This window comes from Vanellus vanellus (assembly GCF_965231255.1).
Source record: "Vanellus vanellus genome assembly, chromosome: 19".
Lineage (NCBI taxonomy): Eukaryota > Metazoa > Chordata > Aves > Charadriiformes > Charadriidae > Vanellus > Vanellus vanellus.
In genome coordinates this window covers 3411923-3428943 of record NC_138924.1, presented here as the reverse complement: position 1 = coordinate 3428943, position 17021 = coordinate 3411923, and the positions used below count along the sequence as shown (strand labels likewise).

Below are 17021 nucleotides of genomic sequence, written 5' to 3'. Positions count from 1 at the left end.
GCTATCTGGAAAAATATTTGCTTTTACTCTTTACACACATGACCTATACGCCGCAAATGGTTCACACCAACTGTGAAAAACTGAAGTAATTAGCTGAAAAAAAACCCGCATTGAACTCCTTGGAGCTTTTACAGGTGAAAAGTAGGGCCTGGGCAGTGAATTTACAGTGATGAAAGGAGAAGTATACTGCAATAAAGGGCACAGTTAAGAAAATAACCCCAAAAGCACAAAGCAGCTGAGTTTTGTTATCTTTGTTAGCGCATGGGCTACTGACTCCCTACCTCAGGGCTTGGGGAATGGGCTCCAAGTCAAATACCATCCTATTTGTGGCTACAGGCATAACAATTTTCCCTTTTAAGGGAAATTCCTCATTTTTGAGGGTGTCCTATACAGCCAAGGAAGAGCGGTGGTAGGCTTAATGCCTAGAAGGTAAAATATCCACCAGTAAGTTTGCTGATGATACCAAGCTGTTTGGTGAGGTAGACACAGTGGAGGGGAGGGACCTGGACAGGCTGGAGAGGTGGGCCCAAGCCAACCTCATGCAGTTCAACAAGGCCAAGTGTAAGGTCCTACATCTGGGTCGGGGCAATCCCCAAGCACAACTCCAGGCTGGGCGGGGAATGGCTGGAGAGCAGCCCTGAGGAGAAGGACCTGGGGGCGCTGGTTGACGAGAAGCTCAACATGAGCCGGCAGTGTGCGATCACAGCCCAGAAGGCCAACTGTATCCTGGGCTGCATCAGAAGAAGTGTGGTCAGCAGGTCAAAGGAGGGGATTCTGCTCCTCTACTCCACTCTCGTGAGACCCCACCTGGAGTACTGCATCCAGCTCTGGAGTCCCCAGCATAAGAAGGACACGGACCTGCTGGAGTGCATCCAGAGGAGGGCCACAAGGGTGATCCGAGGGCTGGAGCACCTCTCCTATGAGGAGAGGCTGAAAGAGTTGGGGCTGTTCAGCCTGGAGAAGAGAAGGCTCCAGGGAGATCTTATTGAGGCCTTCCAGTACCTAAAGGGCCTACAGGAGAGCTGGGGAGGGACTTTTTACTCGGGCATGTAGTGATAGGACGAGGGGTAATGGGTTTAAACTGGAAGAGAGCAGGTTTAGATTAAATATTAGGAAGAAATTTTTCACTTTGAGGGTGGTAAGGCACTGGAACAGGTTGCCCAGAGAGGTTGTTGAGGCCCCATCCCTGGAGGTGTTCAAGGCCAGGCTGGACGTGGCCTTGGGCAACCTGGTCTCGTGGGAGGTGTCCCTGCCTATGGCAGGGGGGTTGGAATTTGATGCTCTTCAAGGTCCTTTCCAACCTAAACCATTCTATGATTCTATAAAAGAGAAGAGCTCTGTATGAATGGTAAGACCCTCATGCTGATGACTATGCTGCGATCGCTGTGGGTACTCACAAAAACAACACCCTTCTCTGCTTTAGAATCACCTTCCCTCGCTGTGCTGCCAATCATTGCTATTTCATCAAGGGCCTGCACCATGAGGAGGGTGATGTAGAGCTAATCAGGACTCACAGATAGGTCCCAAAATGCAAAGGTTAGGGCCGTGCAGGTACCAAGAGATGAAGGCAGGGGTCTGGTATTGGGAGACTCTCCAAAACAGTTCCCACACTGAAAGGCACTATCCTAAATGTGTAGAGCCTGCAACTACATTTGCAGGAAAACAGAGAGGGTTTGTGGCTGTTTCTAGCAAAAGACAGTGACGCAGTGGAAGAGACTGCTCTGGGAGGTTGTGAAGTCTCCATTGCCACAGGTCTTTAAAGACGGAGACCAGCCCTTTGCAAGAATGACACTCCCTGATGCTGTTTTGCCGTGGGGTAGGGCTGGGCTTGGTTCAGGAGCCTCTGACCCAGGGCAGAGACAGCCAAGAGGCTGGAGAGAGGCATCTGCTAGGCTACATCAGTGCAAAGGCACTCCACCAAGCTCTCTAGATGGGAAATGATGTTCTTGTCATGAGTTTTCTCCCAGGGAAAAGATCTCCCCTATTTCAAAGAAGCTGTCTTGATACTCACCAATGCGTGATCAAACTTAAAAGTACTGATGTAGTAGGCTGGGATGTCGGCTGCGGCCAAAGGCTCAGAAATCTGAGCGACAATTCCACACTCATCTGTGGGGGAGATAAAAATGCAGTCATTGTCTGAATGGCACCTGTCAGTCTTGCAGAACTCCTGGATCTCGCCAGCTCCATGCACATAGAGGAAGGAGTCTGTCTTCACAAACTCTAGTCAGAAGGGATCTCCATGGTAAAATGTGTTCTTTCTCACAGAATCAGGCTCTTTGGGCCACAGTGTTACATTGCACATTTGATTTTATCGCCTTCTTTTTGTCACAGAGAAATGTAAATACCCCAAATACACAAAACATTAGAACTGGAATGATTTTCAGAGGTCCAAAGGAGGGCAATTCATGACAGTCAGGGAAGGAAGCACCAAAGACAGTCTCATATACCTTTAACCTCCAGATTTTTCTTTAGTTGTTGTTATTAAACACTTTGCCCTGCACCTCTGAGAGAGGAGATGCTGACCTGCTGTTGGCCTGGACACAAGGATTGTTCCTAGACCACAGACCACCATAGGCCCAGAGAGAGGATTTCATACCACTTTAAAATGTTCACCTGTCTCCTGTTCATCGCAGATCAATGGTACATTGTGTTTTCAGATGAAATCTGAGTTTCCCTGATCCGAACTGAACATTTCACCTTGATTCTAAGCTAACATTTTTAAACACAGCATATTTAGGGGACTGGCAGGTGTCCTGATGTCCCATCAATGACATATACCATGCCATTTCTACATATTTTGCCTCTAAGATGCATAAAGAGAAGGTGCATAAAAATTTCCTTATTGCTATTTTTGTTTGTCTGGTGTAGAAGTAGCAATAAAATATAAAAATTGGCCAAAGGTTTTTCACAAATGTTCTTGAAGGCTGCAGTTTGTAACTGTTTCAGAGACCATGGGAAGGAGCCCCAGTGTTTTCTGAAAATCAGGCCTTTGTTGCGGTGTTCAGATTGGACTCCTTAAAACTACAAGGGATATAAAAATAACAAAAACACTTCTGCAGATGCGAAGCATTTACTCTGTGTTACTTAGGTCCAAGACTCTTTTGAGTAGAGAAAATGTTTGCAGCACTGGATGTGAAACAGGTCTATGAACAGGACTCCCACTTGGACCGCTACAAATCTATACTAAATCTACTAAAGCCACAGAGTTGCCCAAGGACTCCCCTGGAGTACGACAGTGCTTTCTGACCACTGATTTCAGTAATCTACCACGCATTCCCATGCCATCTCTTTGTCCACTGTTTCTCTTTAAGCAGAGACCCAGCTGTAGCTACCTCCAAAGTCCAGCAGATAAATGCAATTTAGATGGAGCTGTCAAGCATGTCACACTTCTAAAAGTATATTTAGAAGTCTGACTTATTAGGTAGGAGTCAGATTCCTCCTGTTGGAAAATCTCAGCTTGCAAAGTCATGTTAAGCTGCTGGCTCTTAAAAAGTCTCAGATGGATTTTTCCATCATCCTTGAAGGCCCTGAGGCAACTGACTACCTGTGCACCAACTGATCACCCAAATGTTTACCTACCGAAGCCAAGAGGCTGCCCACCAATCCGCACCATCTTCCAGAGTTCGCCAGATGCACTTGTAAACAACAAATTATTAGGAAATCTGTAAAAGAAAAGGAACACCAAACGTGTCAATTAAAACACAGCAGTGTGTCCGATTCTGCCTGCAGGGATGCTGCTGTTCCTGTATCCCCGCGCTGTTTGCAGTCAACAATAGCGGCGGCAGCAGCTCGGTGAAACTGAGAAAACTCAAGGCAAGCGGGACAGATGCACCTGCCTGCCTCTCCAGATGTCCTATGGTAAATCAGCATCTGATTCTGGAAGTGTGCATAGGCACTCAGAGGGGCATGGAAAAAGATTTCTAAGAAACAGGCTATGCCCCAGCTTTAGAAACGTCGAGACCGTTAATCTGAAGGCTTGTGTTGAGCTGTGTTTAGAAAGACCTAGGGACAGAATATGTTCCATACCTATTCTCTTAGGCATGTAAGCCACTGGTTTTGTGTCTGAGCATCATCGGTGCTTTTTCCATACCATCCCTGGGAGGTCCCTGGGATGTCCCTGGGATCCCTGCAGAGATGACCATTTATTACCAGGGGAAATAAGACCAGTGGCTAAGAGACTTGCCCAAGGTCACGCAGGCAGTCTATGAGGGACGGAATTGGCCGCCCGGGTTCCCTAAGCACCAGGCTGCTGCTCCAACCCTCTAGCCTCTCTTGAAGCCAGACAGGTTTACTCCAATTAAGGTCGATGATACTCTCAAGAGGGCAATTAATAGTTTACAAAACGAGTCCCTAGGACAAGAGAGAATCAAAACCAAACACTGCACTGTGTGTCAAAAGCAAACCTATGCATTGCATCTCAGTGCAGCATCCTGTCTAGCCTTCAGACCTCAGAGACTTCTGTGATGTGAGGCTGCAGGAGCACACACATACAGCCTGATATTTGCTCCCCAGCTGACTTTCTCCTTGCCAGACAAACGAGTCACGGGCTCCCACTGCACAGATGACTCAGTACATTATCATCACAACGAGACTCTGCACCAAGCCCAGCCATGTGTAAAAGCAAAGCAGGAAGAGAGCATCACTGACATCCCCACCCTACTTTTGGCCTTCAGCAGTAAAACTTCAACCATGTACACCAGATTTTTTTGGGTTGTGCTCTTAAAAGCACAACTAACGAACAATGGAATAAAAATGTCAGAATCACTTGGATCCAGTGTCCCTCTTTCAAAAATGAGATAACCCTACATTGTCTTGTGATTTCACTGAAGGCTTAGACAGAGAAGCCCAAAATTCAGGAGCTGGAACTAACATGCCAGATTTCACTCAGGAAAGTGACAGGGTGTACAGGCACATGACACTCACACAATGAGACTCCCAAGAATCAACATGGAGGAGCTTAAGCTGTTTCCTGCTCCTTTGAGAACATCCCAGGTGCTGTTTTGGGGTCCAGGAGACCCTAAGACCAAAGCTCACCTCTGCTGTGTCTGGACATCCATGACCAAGGAGATGTAACCCTCAATGAGAGAAAACGAGAAAAAGCGAATATGTCCCGAGTCTTCGTTGCCCACCACTGAGTCTTTTACTCTGAAGAAAGAGAAGAGAACAGCATTAACCACGGCTAGAAGAACAAAGTAAGACTTTTAAAGCAGATACAGCCAGTGAAACCAGAAATGTTCATATACTGACTTAGGGAAGTGACATTGAGTCCTGTCACATTATACTGCTTTTAAATTTTTTTCAATTTTGCAGGGGCAAAAAATGCCAGTTCCCACAATGGACAAAATTCTCCCATCCTGGCCCCAAGACCCTCTCACAGGAGGCTGTGGGCCAGGAGCTACAGGCACCAATGGGCAGCAGCACTGCCGGCCATACATCCTCCGGTCAGATGTGGATATGCAGCACATTGATCACATTGCTACTCTTAGCTTAAATCTGAAAAGGCTCAGCTTTCCAAAGCCAATGGATGTCTTTGGGCACCCTCAATCTCCTACTTGGCTTCCACCTGTCAGGACAACCCTCTTGAGTCTGTGAAACCTCCCTCCCTAAGTGCAGAGCACCACTGCAGCATAAGGCTACAGCAGATCCCTGGGCATCCTGGAGGAGCAATGTGAATTTGTATCTCCAGGCACCGGCCACACCTCCCCCAGGAGCCTGTCTCCCTGCCAGCACCTACCCATTGGAGTAAAACATGACATCCATTAGGAGTGTGGCAACAGTGGGAAGGGTATCTGGATCCAGGCTGGTGACGCAGAACATATTACTTGGACTGGAAAGGGGATGAATGACAGGCCTCTGAACTGAAAGAGACACACACAGACACACACAACTTGAAGCCACGTCTGCAGCACGTTCACGTCCCACCAGATGTGTTATCTACGGACCAGTAGCAGCCGCAGAGAAAACAGACAGTGTTTGTAAGAAAGTTCCTCACTGCCGAAGCCCTGCTGGTTCTCAGACAGGGACCAAGGAGCCTGGGGACAACCTCCTTTTGCAATGTCCTCCCTGGGGTATAGGGTGAGTATCCTGCCCTATGCGGGGCACAGGTCAGCTCTCTGCTTGTAGGGGCTTTCAGGACATTGGGTGCATCCACCTCAGACCAGGGGCAAGCTATAGGAGGTGGCAACACAAACTGAAAAGTAGAAACAAATTCAGGCTTCCACCATTTAAAAGGCAGAGCTGTGGAAGGCATTGCTCCGGCTGTGGTTGCAGGCAGTACACTCTCTTTTCCCTCCTTTCTGGGGGTCTATTTTGCCATAATATCTACAAAAAATAAAAAGCAGCTGACGTGCAGCAGCTTGGCAAACACGTTTGTAGCCAGTAGCTGAGAAACAGCCAGTATTTAGGCATGCAACTACTAAACACAGCAACACAGCAAATTGCATGTCTGTGCATAATCAACGTGCGTTTCACTGTGCCCTTCCTTCATGCTTTTTGTATAAGGCTCATTTTCTCAAACAAGATGATTTATAGCTATCAAGTGACGAGGCTGAGTGACACTTCATAATAACTGATCCCTGCTTTGTTTGGTTATGGGCACAAAATTACACACAGGTGTGTAGGTAAACATATGTATTTAAGTAATTCATTTTCCTGATTGTGCCCTTTGCCTGATGCTAGTTCCTCTAGATGAGAACCATGCTAAGGTTCTGTACAGCCCTGGGCTGACAGTAGCCTTGATCCTGACTGGTAATGAAGTGTGAAAGTTGAACAACAATATTCTCTGTGCATCAATCACTGCAATACTTAAACAAGCTTTTATATAAGCCATTTTCCTTTGAAATCTTGAAACCTGGAAGTATGAGCTACGGACAATGTTATTTTTGCAACTGAAATGATCTGCTGTAGGACCTTCCATCCTACAGAAGACATGTCTCTGCTAGAGATGTGAAACTAGCATTACAAGGCTCAAATTCAGCAAAGCTCATCAGCATTGCTCAGAAAGTTAAGCACCTACTCAAATCCTTGGTTGAACGGGGACAGACTCAGGCACACGTTAAGATAGTTTATTACCTTACAACAGGATAAACATTCACCAAAATGTTGAAGGAAGGTAGGAGGAAGACTTTCGCCCCCATGTGTCATGGAAACCAACTCCCTGGCAAGCTGAGCCCATGCTGGTCCTTACCCAGTTTTGGTTTGACAAATCCATTTGTTATTCCAAGGTCATCGGCAGCCACTGTCTCCCCATTCACTACTCTGAGGATGGTGAACTCAGCAGCCAGCGTGTGCATCACAAAGGGCAGGTCTCGCTCACGTACCTGAAGTTGACAACAGGATTAACTCATGATGGAATGCGCCAGAAGCGAGAATACACTGCAGTGGAAGTTATGTACTCTCAGAGAACAGAAAAGTAGACACATCACCCCCGTTTGAGCCAGCAGGTACAATTACCATCTGGATGTGTGCCTAGAGAAGCATATTTGGTGATATCACTGCAAATATCAGTAGGATTAAGCACTACAGTGCTTTTAAGACTATGGAAAGAGTGTGGAGACTTCTAAGAGGGAGACGTTTCACCTCTTTTCCAGCATCCCTTCAAGAACTCAGCACTGCCTGTTCTTCAGCCTTGTTTCCTATGGAAATAAAGCTTATGTGGTCACGCCTTGTGTGACTGCACACACATGTGTTTGAAACAGAAAGTAAGTCTGTCTGTCTGTCCCCAAAACAACTCTGGAGCCTCCTGGACATCATCAGCCAACATGACAGCAGATGCTATGTTCCTCTAACTCTCAGAAAACCAATGTCTGAGTGATGGTGGGAAATGCTGCCAGTGCCTCCATTAAGGGAGAGACTGCAGTGTGGACTCAGCACTCTTATTAGACACCAGATAACCTGTACCAACAAATGCCTCATTCCATGGGAAAAGCTTCTGAGATATCAGAGAGCCTAACTACAAGACACAGAGCTCTGGGGAAAGCAGACTTTGGTACTTCTGCTCCTCAAACAACTTGTTCCCAGAAATGTAATTAAAACTGCCCAGCTGAGCTTTTATCTGGTGGCAGGTAACTCTGCCTGGTCCTCTCATGTCCTCTTACCAGGATGAAGTCCGTCTGATAGGTGGAGAGCATGAACACTGAGATGTTTTGGTCAGCTAGGGGTGCTATTACTGACTTGGCAATTTTGGTCACTCCGATGGGCTGGGAGCCGGAGAAGCCACCTCCGCCAGACACCACGTTGAGGGCAAGCCATGTCGCATCGGCCACACTCAAGTGTTCCGAGGAAGGGAGCTCTGCAAAGAGACAGAGGGGAAGGACAGAGGTTTGTTTCAGAGGCAGAGAACGTCAGGTCCACCATCTGGTCTGTGCGTGGTTAGCACAGACCTCAGTGCAAGGAATGAGGTGAGCCCACTTATCCAACCAACCTCCTGGGCTCCCCATGCTGCTTCACAGGTGGGTACTCTGCCGTTTTTTAGATATACCTATTGCATCAACTTCCACTGCAGGATTCATGCAGATTTTCAAGGACAACATGGGGAATTACATGAGCCTCATCCATTCGCTCGGATGCTGGTGACCAGCACTGCTGACTTCCCCATGTGGAAACAACCTGAGGTCTTTGAGTTAAATCTCCTCTATCACACAATTTCTCCAAATACATTACTCAAGCCTTTCTGGTCTCTTTTGTTTCTTTTTTCCTGCCCTAAACCCAAACTTTGTTCTCCTAGACTTGAATGGAGGTTGATGGAGCAGCCTGGGCACTAGCCCAAGACTTGGAAGGTGTAGGGTAGGTACCCTGTGTACCTGTGGGCTGCTGCCTCCAATTCTAAAGCAGAATATACGAGCTGCACAGCTCTGTAAAGGATGGATGGCGTAACATATACACTAGAGATTACAAGGTGATCGCATACTAAGATAACGGAAATCTTTTTAAGAATAACTGCAGCTCCATTCCATTTGCTTCTACTCTATTTTCATTAACTAGTTAAAAATCTGCAGCTATACCATTCAATACAAATTATTAACTGATTTAAAGAAACCTTAATGTATTAACAACCTGTAAAACCAGACACGGACTCTGAAATGAAGGCATAAACTTCTCCAAGATTCTCTGGACTTTGGATGTTGGTTTGGCAAATTATGGAAACAAACAGTTCAGATCCAGATCCAGACTTACAAATGCATAATCCCAGTTAAATCTACTTGGCATAAGGAACCTGACCTCAGATGCAGATCCAGCCAGCAAAGACACAGCGAAGGTCCCAGCGGAAACCTACACACTTTGCTGAGAGGTTAGAAGCAGTCCAGCAATCTGAAAATATAAATCCCAGCACTGCTGCTCTTGCAGTCAGCGCCCTGGCACCGTAGGCAAGCCACTTCATGTCGCCATACCCACGGTTCCTCCTTTGCCCATCTACTCCTGGCTCCTCCACACAGTATCCTTTCCTTCTCCTTCAGCGAGACCTTTGGGAGCTGTTTCTGTACAGCTCCAGACACCACGTAATAAATTCATAACCTCACACCCCCTGCGAGTCCCCAGGCACCACTGCTGTGAGACGACGACAGTGCTGAAAACCCAAAATGAACTGAATAACAAATACCATTCGTTTTGCTCTCCTCAATAACCTCAATTGTGTGTGGCATGAAAATAACCCTCAGCAAACACACTGCAAACAGTGGGGACACTGAGGGTTCTGCTTCTGCATTTTGATGTTTAGCTTCATAGGCCAATGTTTCTTTTTTACTGAATAATCAGAGCTTACATGGAATGAAATCTAGACACCAGGGAAAGCGGGTAAGTTTGTGCATTAATCAACAGCATGTTACCTCAGAGAGACCAGTGCAAGTTGCTTGCAGAAAATTATTGCAGCAAAATACCATTTTCTAATCAGACAGCCCTTTGCATCGTCAGAAAAGCACCCCCAAAACAAAGCTTACTACATCAACTGGCACGGAGAAGCCAGGGCTCAAAACAACTGCTGCTGATCTAATAAGCAGCTGACGTCTTTTTTTTTCCTTTATTCCCACCTCTGCTCCTTGCCTGTGAAATAAATAAGAAGATGGAAAAAAAAAAAAAAATAAGGATGTGTTTCTTCTTTGGACATATATTTTCTCCCTGGCAGCACGGAGCGGGCAGGCGCAGGCGAGGCCACCTGCGCGTCATCGGTATTTACACTTCCATTTCCCACATCCCAAAGCCATTAAAGCAGCCAGGCAACTAAATCACAGAAAGGTCAAGTGACACCCTTCCTCTCTGCAAACTCATCCCCAAAAGCCTCTGGCAGCGTCGCAGCCCCAGTAACCGCGCCAGCTGCGTAGGATGCAGGAGTGGCTGTGCGTGCTCTGGGGTCCTGCGCCCACCGACCTGTCCCACCCGCAGCCCCAGATGTGCCCAAGTCCGCTCATCACCAGCAGTGAGAACAGATCACAACTCATTTCCCTCTCTATAAACAAAGTAGATGATATTCCTGCTATGTACGGGTGACGCGGACCTGGCTGCAGTTCATTAAATACCAGTTTAAATACTATTTTGGGTCAGGGATGTGATGGAAGATGCAGTATTTCATGGTGGATGGAGGCATTATCACATTTCACTCCGGCAGCGGCAGTGCTGGAGGAGGTGCCCCAAGAAGACCTTGTCAACCTCTTCCTCAAGGGGCAGGAAGGCCGATTTGCTGGTTGCATTTGTAATTACTAGAACGTGTTGATCACATTTGGGTTTATGTGTTTAACAGGCCCTGTGAAGTGTCACAGGGGCCACTGCATTTGCTTAAGTAACCTGCCTCTCATAATTCAATTAACTTTGCAAAAAATATACAGAAAGTGACTGAAATACCAATTTTGGACACCGTTTCCACCAGGCAGCCAGATGGAAAAGTACAGCCCAAATTTTAATGAAACAAACCCAGGCTAGAGGCTCAACAAATTCAGCTAAATAGCATCAAATAAGCCACGTGGGAAGGTGCTTTGCCCAGGAAGCTATTAAATGCAGTAAACCCAAGAAGAGCTGAAAACACCAGACGTTAGCATTAACACAGGCTCAGTGAGGCACAATAAAGTAATAAATAAAGAGTAAAATAAGGAATTGCCCATGTTTCAGCACCAACCCAGCAAACCCACCATCTCCACCACTTCCCCCCAGAAGAGCAGAGCTCCTGACGCCCCACAGCTTCAGCACCACAGCATCCCCCGTCCTCGCACTGCGAGATCAGCACAGAAATCCCTCTGTTGGGCTCTCAAAATCCTCTTGTAACTGGTTTATCAGAGTGCAGGTCACTCCCACTTCTGATCACAGGGGACATCTCATCTCCGGCTGAGAAGGACCTCTAAAAGGACAGAGACTTGGCCCTTGTTTATCATAATCAGGGTCTTTGTTTTGAATTTGCATTGGGGTGAAGCATTTGGATTTTTGTGGTTTTGCTGTGCAACGTTTGCAGACCTGCTGCCAGGAGTAGGCACACAGGAGCGGTTCAGCTGCCCGCAGGCTCCATAGCCATCATTTGCTGCCCATCACCACAACCAGCACTGGCAGGCAGAAGAGGGTCGCAGACTCCAGCTGTCGTTTCATCCATGGTAGCTGGCATGGAACCTCACCAACAAGATGTGATCACCCTGATAGCCCAAGCACAGCCCTCATCTCGCGTATGATTTTGCCTGGCAGTGCAACACGAGGTACCAATTGCTGGTGGGCTCCAACAGCCCATGGTACCGCTCTCCATGGGCACAGAAGTTTCTTTCATCCCAAAGTCTCCCCACTGCATGAAATCTGCAGTGCCACCAAGCAGACAGACAGATGCTGTGTGGGACACAGCTCCTCCAAGGGAAATACTAAACAAATGCCAATCCCTGCTCAAACCAAACCCAACAAATAAGGTTTAGGACATGAGTTAAATGGCTTATTCACACCGTGGGTAATTTAAAAGGCCAGAGGTCTGTCTGGAGCCTCACTGGCCAATTTGGCAGGTACAGCTGAAGCAAAGCAGCCTCCATGGCACGCATCATCCTGGGATGCGAGGTGGTGAGTATCATATCGGCCATAATTGGCTCCTGAGCTCAAATAATCAATACTATTTCCAGTGCGGACAACAAACGTTGGCCGAAAGCCAAATAGGGATTGAATTGCTGCCGCTGGAGCGCTACAAAATGCTGTAAGCACTGCGAGCTGGTGCTCCACGCGGCACTCTTCAAATACCTTTGGGAGGATGCCGGCCAGATGATGTGCTTCCAGCTCATGGGTCTTTGCAAGAGGCCAAGGTGGCCACAGAAAGCAGGGAAGGAAGATTTCCTGGTTTACAGCCCTGACCAAAGAGTCAGCCAGATGGTGAGGGTCTGCATAACGGTGGGAAAAGAGGAACATTTGTCTGCCTCCATTTTCCAGTCTGGGGACCCCTCAGCCTCATGCACTCTGTACGGCGGGAGGCAACGCACTGGGAGAGAGTCCTCCTGCTTTGAGGGAGCACTGGGAAATGTGCAAGATGCTCTGAGAAAGTGCAATACCACCAGAGCTTTTTTCCCCAATTTTTGTACCTAATTTAAATGGGTTCTAATGTCTCACAAAATGTTACAGTTAAATGGGGGATAACTAGAAAATGCACAGTTCCACACCAGTGCTGCGCAAAGCACGGCCAACCACCAACTTATTCCCTTCCTCCAAAAGGGCACCCTGTGAGCTGTTCTCTGTGGATGTTGTTCCAACTTAATGGCAATCAGATACCCACTTGAAGACACCTATTAGCTTTCAAGCTAATACACTGAATTCAAGTGAAACTGCAGATATATGATGGATTGATTGTAATGCTTGGAGAAAAATGAAGGTGCTCAAGCAGGTTTGTTTCTTTGGTGTGGTGGAGATGTTGGAACATCTAAATACTTATCATCACTCAGTACACAAATTTTTGCATTATAGCAGAGTACTCTGGGTGATGTGCTACTCCTTGATTTGTTCTGGTACTCTGAATGAACCAATTGCTCATTCAATTCATCATTATAGGACTCATGTTTGCAGCCACGGCTAATTCCAAATGTTAAAAAATAACGAAATTTAAAAATACTGCAGATTTTTTGACCAGCCTTCTGGGTTTAGATCCCTTACACTGTACTTATTTCACCTTTTATAGCCTCCCTCTGCAAAAGTGACAGCTAGGCTCTTGCTTATATTAAAAAGATAGAGAAAAAGGCTCCTGCAATAGCAGGACTCCAATGGTCAGGCATTAAAAATAAAAGTGCTGCCAACTGCAAAATTCATGATAAATTGGGAGAGCTGTCGCCAAGGCCTCTATGTGGCAGCACAGTTTATGTACATATATTTTTAATAGGATTTTTATGTTTATTAAAGGGTTCTCTTCCCACTGCCCAGTGGAAGCTTTTCATTGCTCTGCAGTTTTAAAATCCCATCTCATAATGAAGTGAGGGATTCTCTCAGGTTGTAAAGCCTGATCCAAAGCCCGAGCGTCTTTTTGACTTCTCCATCAGCTTTAATGTGCATCCACTGAGGAGGGGCTGGAGAGGCCACTGGGTGCTGCAGAGAAGGGCCTGCCCTGACCAAAGCATCAATGGGCCCATGGGGAGCTGGGATGCCCAAGGTAGGTTTCCAGCACCCACTGGTGTGGTTTCCCTGACATCTAGTGAAGTGCATGTGTTCGAACTGGATGCCTCTGCTCAGAAAACTTTTTAGGAATTTTTTACCCTTGAGGACACTGTGGAAACTGGCCACATGAGCTCAAAATCCTGGGGGGAAGGAGAGTGGGAGGAGGATAACCACCTGAGCCTTATCTCTTGCGAAATTAGGCTAAGTAAACATTCCTTTAATGTTAGGAAATGAAGCACTCTGTTTCACTTTCAGAAAGCCATGCGAAAGGGGATAAAGCAGAGTAAAGATGTCATTTATCAGTTTCTATAGTGTGCTAAAATCCAGAAGAAGCTCTGAAGCTGGTCCAGTGCCCGTCTTTCTGTGTCCCAGTCCTCACTGCTCTGGAAGCATGAGGGTTATTCCTGTGGGATGCCCCATTTCTCGCTTTGCTCTGCCACAAGGACAAGCCAAAGTGATCCATCACCGTGCTTCCCCCCCCAAGGACCCTACCAGGGCAACAAAAACGTCTTGGGGATGTTACAATGCAAATCATAACCTTTCAGAGGATGCAAATACCCTTTCTTTTTGCCTCAAAACACATACTCTGCCAGCTTCACACTTAACAACTGGGAGCAAATACTTTTGCTGCTGCACAAATTCTAAACAAGCCCCACGGGCTGTCTGCAGCGCGGTGCGAGATGGCTGCCAGGCAGAAAGCCCTTGGTGTCGGTTTGATTCGAGTGCCCCACACAGAGCACTCCCACACCAAGGGACTTATCTAAGCACAATAGCCCAGCAAGATGAAAGCACACCGCTTGGCTTCATGTTGGGAAACACGATGATTAGGTCCAAGAAGTTAATGCTTTTGTGCACAAGAGAAGGAAGAAAATCCCACAGCTCTGATTCAGCTGAAATCATCTCACATGCCAACGAGCTTGAGCTCATTGGAAGAGGTCGGCATGCTCACAACCAAGCAGCTTTTGCAATTTTTTCCGTTTATGCTAACAGTTTTGGTCAGCTGCCACCCACTTCAGAGGGCAATACCGGAGGTGATCATAGAATAGTTTGGGTTGGAAGGGACTTTAAAGGCCATCTAGTCCAACCTCCCTGCCGTGACCAGGGACATCTTCAACTAGATCAGGTTGCTCAGAGCCCCATCCAACCTGGCCTGGAATGTTTCCAGGGATGGGGCATCCACCACCTCCTCTGGACAACCTGGGCCAGTGATGGGGCATCCACCACCTCCTCTGGACAAGCTGGGCCAGTGATAGGTGCCAGAGGCAGGCACAGAAGACAGCCCTGTGAGCACGAGTCGTGACACAAGGAGCGCAGTGCCCCCACCGTCACATCTCTGCCCTGCAGCATGCACTCTGGCTCGGTCTCAGAGGCACGAGCCGGCAGCAAGACATCTCATCCAGCGGCACATCAAGAATTTTTAAAGCGCTGGTAGCTCCAACTGTTCACTAGACACCAAGCGCTACCAGCAAATGGGATGGCAGGTTACTCCAGGATCACAGCAGACCATCAAACTTCAATTTTTATCTCTTTTATTGCTCTTTGTGCATCCCAAATTTGCTCGTGATGGGATGCCCGGGTACCTCTGCAGGGCTGGATCCACAGGCGGGGAACCTCACCATCTCTAACTGCGTGCTTCTGTGTTTTTGACATTTTCTCCTAACAGAGCATGCAAAACCGAGTTTTTTATTCCAAACTCCCTCAACAGGGAAGCTGTGAAACCTGTCATCTCATTTTCCTATTTAGGTATTATCCCACTCACACAACTGTCAAAAGAACATTGTTAGGTTCATAAACTCAAACACTCTGCAGTGAGGAAATGACAGCTTGACATTTTATATATTTAACCTCAATGTTTCTGTGCCTCAGTTTCCTATCTATAAAGTAGGTACAAAACCCCTATTTCTTCTAAATCTTGCTCTCCCGTAACAGCTGACCTGTTTAGCTGAGGTTTCTATACATTTCACAACGGAAGCATTTCAGTTAATGCAAAAATCAGCATTAGGCACATGAGCAGCGTAGAAAATTTCTGCCCAAAGAGGGAGTATGGCAAAGATTTAAGTGTCTGAAAACAGGGTGAGAACGGAAGGAACTGGGAAGTTTTGCTCTGGCCTCTTTGAGCATCTTCCTTCACCACTGAGGGAGGAAGCTGTTGGTGCTACTCTAGGATATTAAGGTAAAGGCAAAGGTCTCTCACTTTCCACTACCAAGACCATAAAAACAGATAGACAGAGGGAAAGAAAGAAAAAGAAAACAACAAGGAAGCAGACAAGAAAGCACTCTAGGGAAAAACAAGCACCCAGAGCCTGTCAAAGTCTCACTCCCTGAGCTCTTGGCAGCCGGCGCTCATGCAGCACCCAGTATGGACCAGCTCTTCCCAAATCCGCACCTCCCAGGAGTGCTCCCAAAGTAACATCGAGCAATGCAGCCATCTTCCCTCATTTCTCACATGAAAATTATCTTCTACTGGTCCTTGTCTGCTGTTACAGATTTTCTTTCAATTACGGATTAACTAAATCTAGAGGCTATTTATGGGTTTACATTAGAATGGCGAACAACATACCCAGTGCAATTTTCTCATGTTTTCCTGACAATTCAATTCAAACTCTATCCAGTGTAATAACCAGTTTGAATTTCAAACTATTCATGTGAATAGGACAAATTACATACACAGGGAATTACACACGGTGACCCCAGGTCCCATGTCCATCTGATGGAAACTACTATTATTACTCACAAGCAAGGGAGTTCTCCAAGCTCTTTAATGGAGAGAAATTATATACACATCCATCCCACCTTTATTTTATAAAAATTGGGAGACTCAAACACCTGCTTCCAAGAGCACCGAGGTCACCCAGGGCATTTCTTCAGGCCCCACTGTCAAAGAGCAAGAAATAGCTGCTAACCAGTGATTTGATATTGAATATTTCCAGCCACCTTGGGACCTACTGGAGAGAGACTGTGTCAGCTCAGCCAGATCCACCAAAGTTTCACTGGCCCTATAAACAATTTGCAGGGGCACGTGAGTATTTTGAATTTTCAAAACAGCTGGAAACTTTACACTCTCCTGTACAACACAACCGTTTCTGCAGGCGCTACACTCAAGCAGCTCTCTGCAAGGCCTTTATAAAAAGTTTGTAGGGAAGGGAGGGTACAGCGCTGTGAACCTTCTCCACTGTTACATATCTGCCCACGTACCTGCACGAAATAGGAAGAAAGCCTTTCTGACAGCACTGGGGATGTCATGTGCAAAGATGGAGAAGTCAGTGTATTTTTACCATTTACGGTGCAGTTAGAAAAGCCATCCCAGGCACAACATCCATGCCCCGGGATGATGGAGGAGGACACCTTGTTGCTACTTCGCTTTGCCTATCCAGGAACGCGTGCATCCCTTCTCAGCAGACGCCAAAGGGATCCTCACCTCTGCTGACATGGACACA

The 17021-nt window shown here is 46.9% G+C and overlaps 1 protein-coding gene across 1 annotated transcript in view; it reads right to left on the bottom strand.

Annotated features, from left to right (window-relative positions):
* The window catches only part of CASTOR2 (cytosolic arginine sensor for mTORC1 subunit 2), a 123907-nt gene that overhangs the window by 4443 nt on the left and 102443 nt on the right, over positions 1-17021 (bottom strand). The window contains exons 3-8 of the mRNA XM_082493141.1: positions 8097-8290; positions 7187-7319; positions 5735-5858; positions 5035-5145; positions 3580-3662; positions 2012-2106 (exon numbers count right to left, since the gene is read on the bottom strand). Of these exons, the coding sequence (XP_082349267.1) occupies positions 2012-2106; positions 3580-3662; positions 5035-5145; positions 5735-5858; positions 7187-7319; positions 8097-8290 (740 nt within the window). The remainder of the gene's footprint in view (positions 1-2011; positions 2107-3579; positions 3663-5034; positions 5146-5734; positions 5859-7186; positions 7320-8096; positions 8291-17021) is intronic.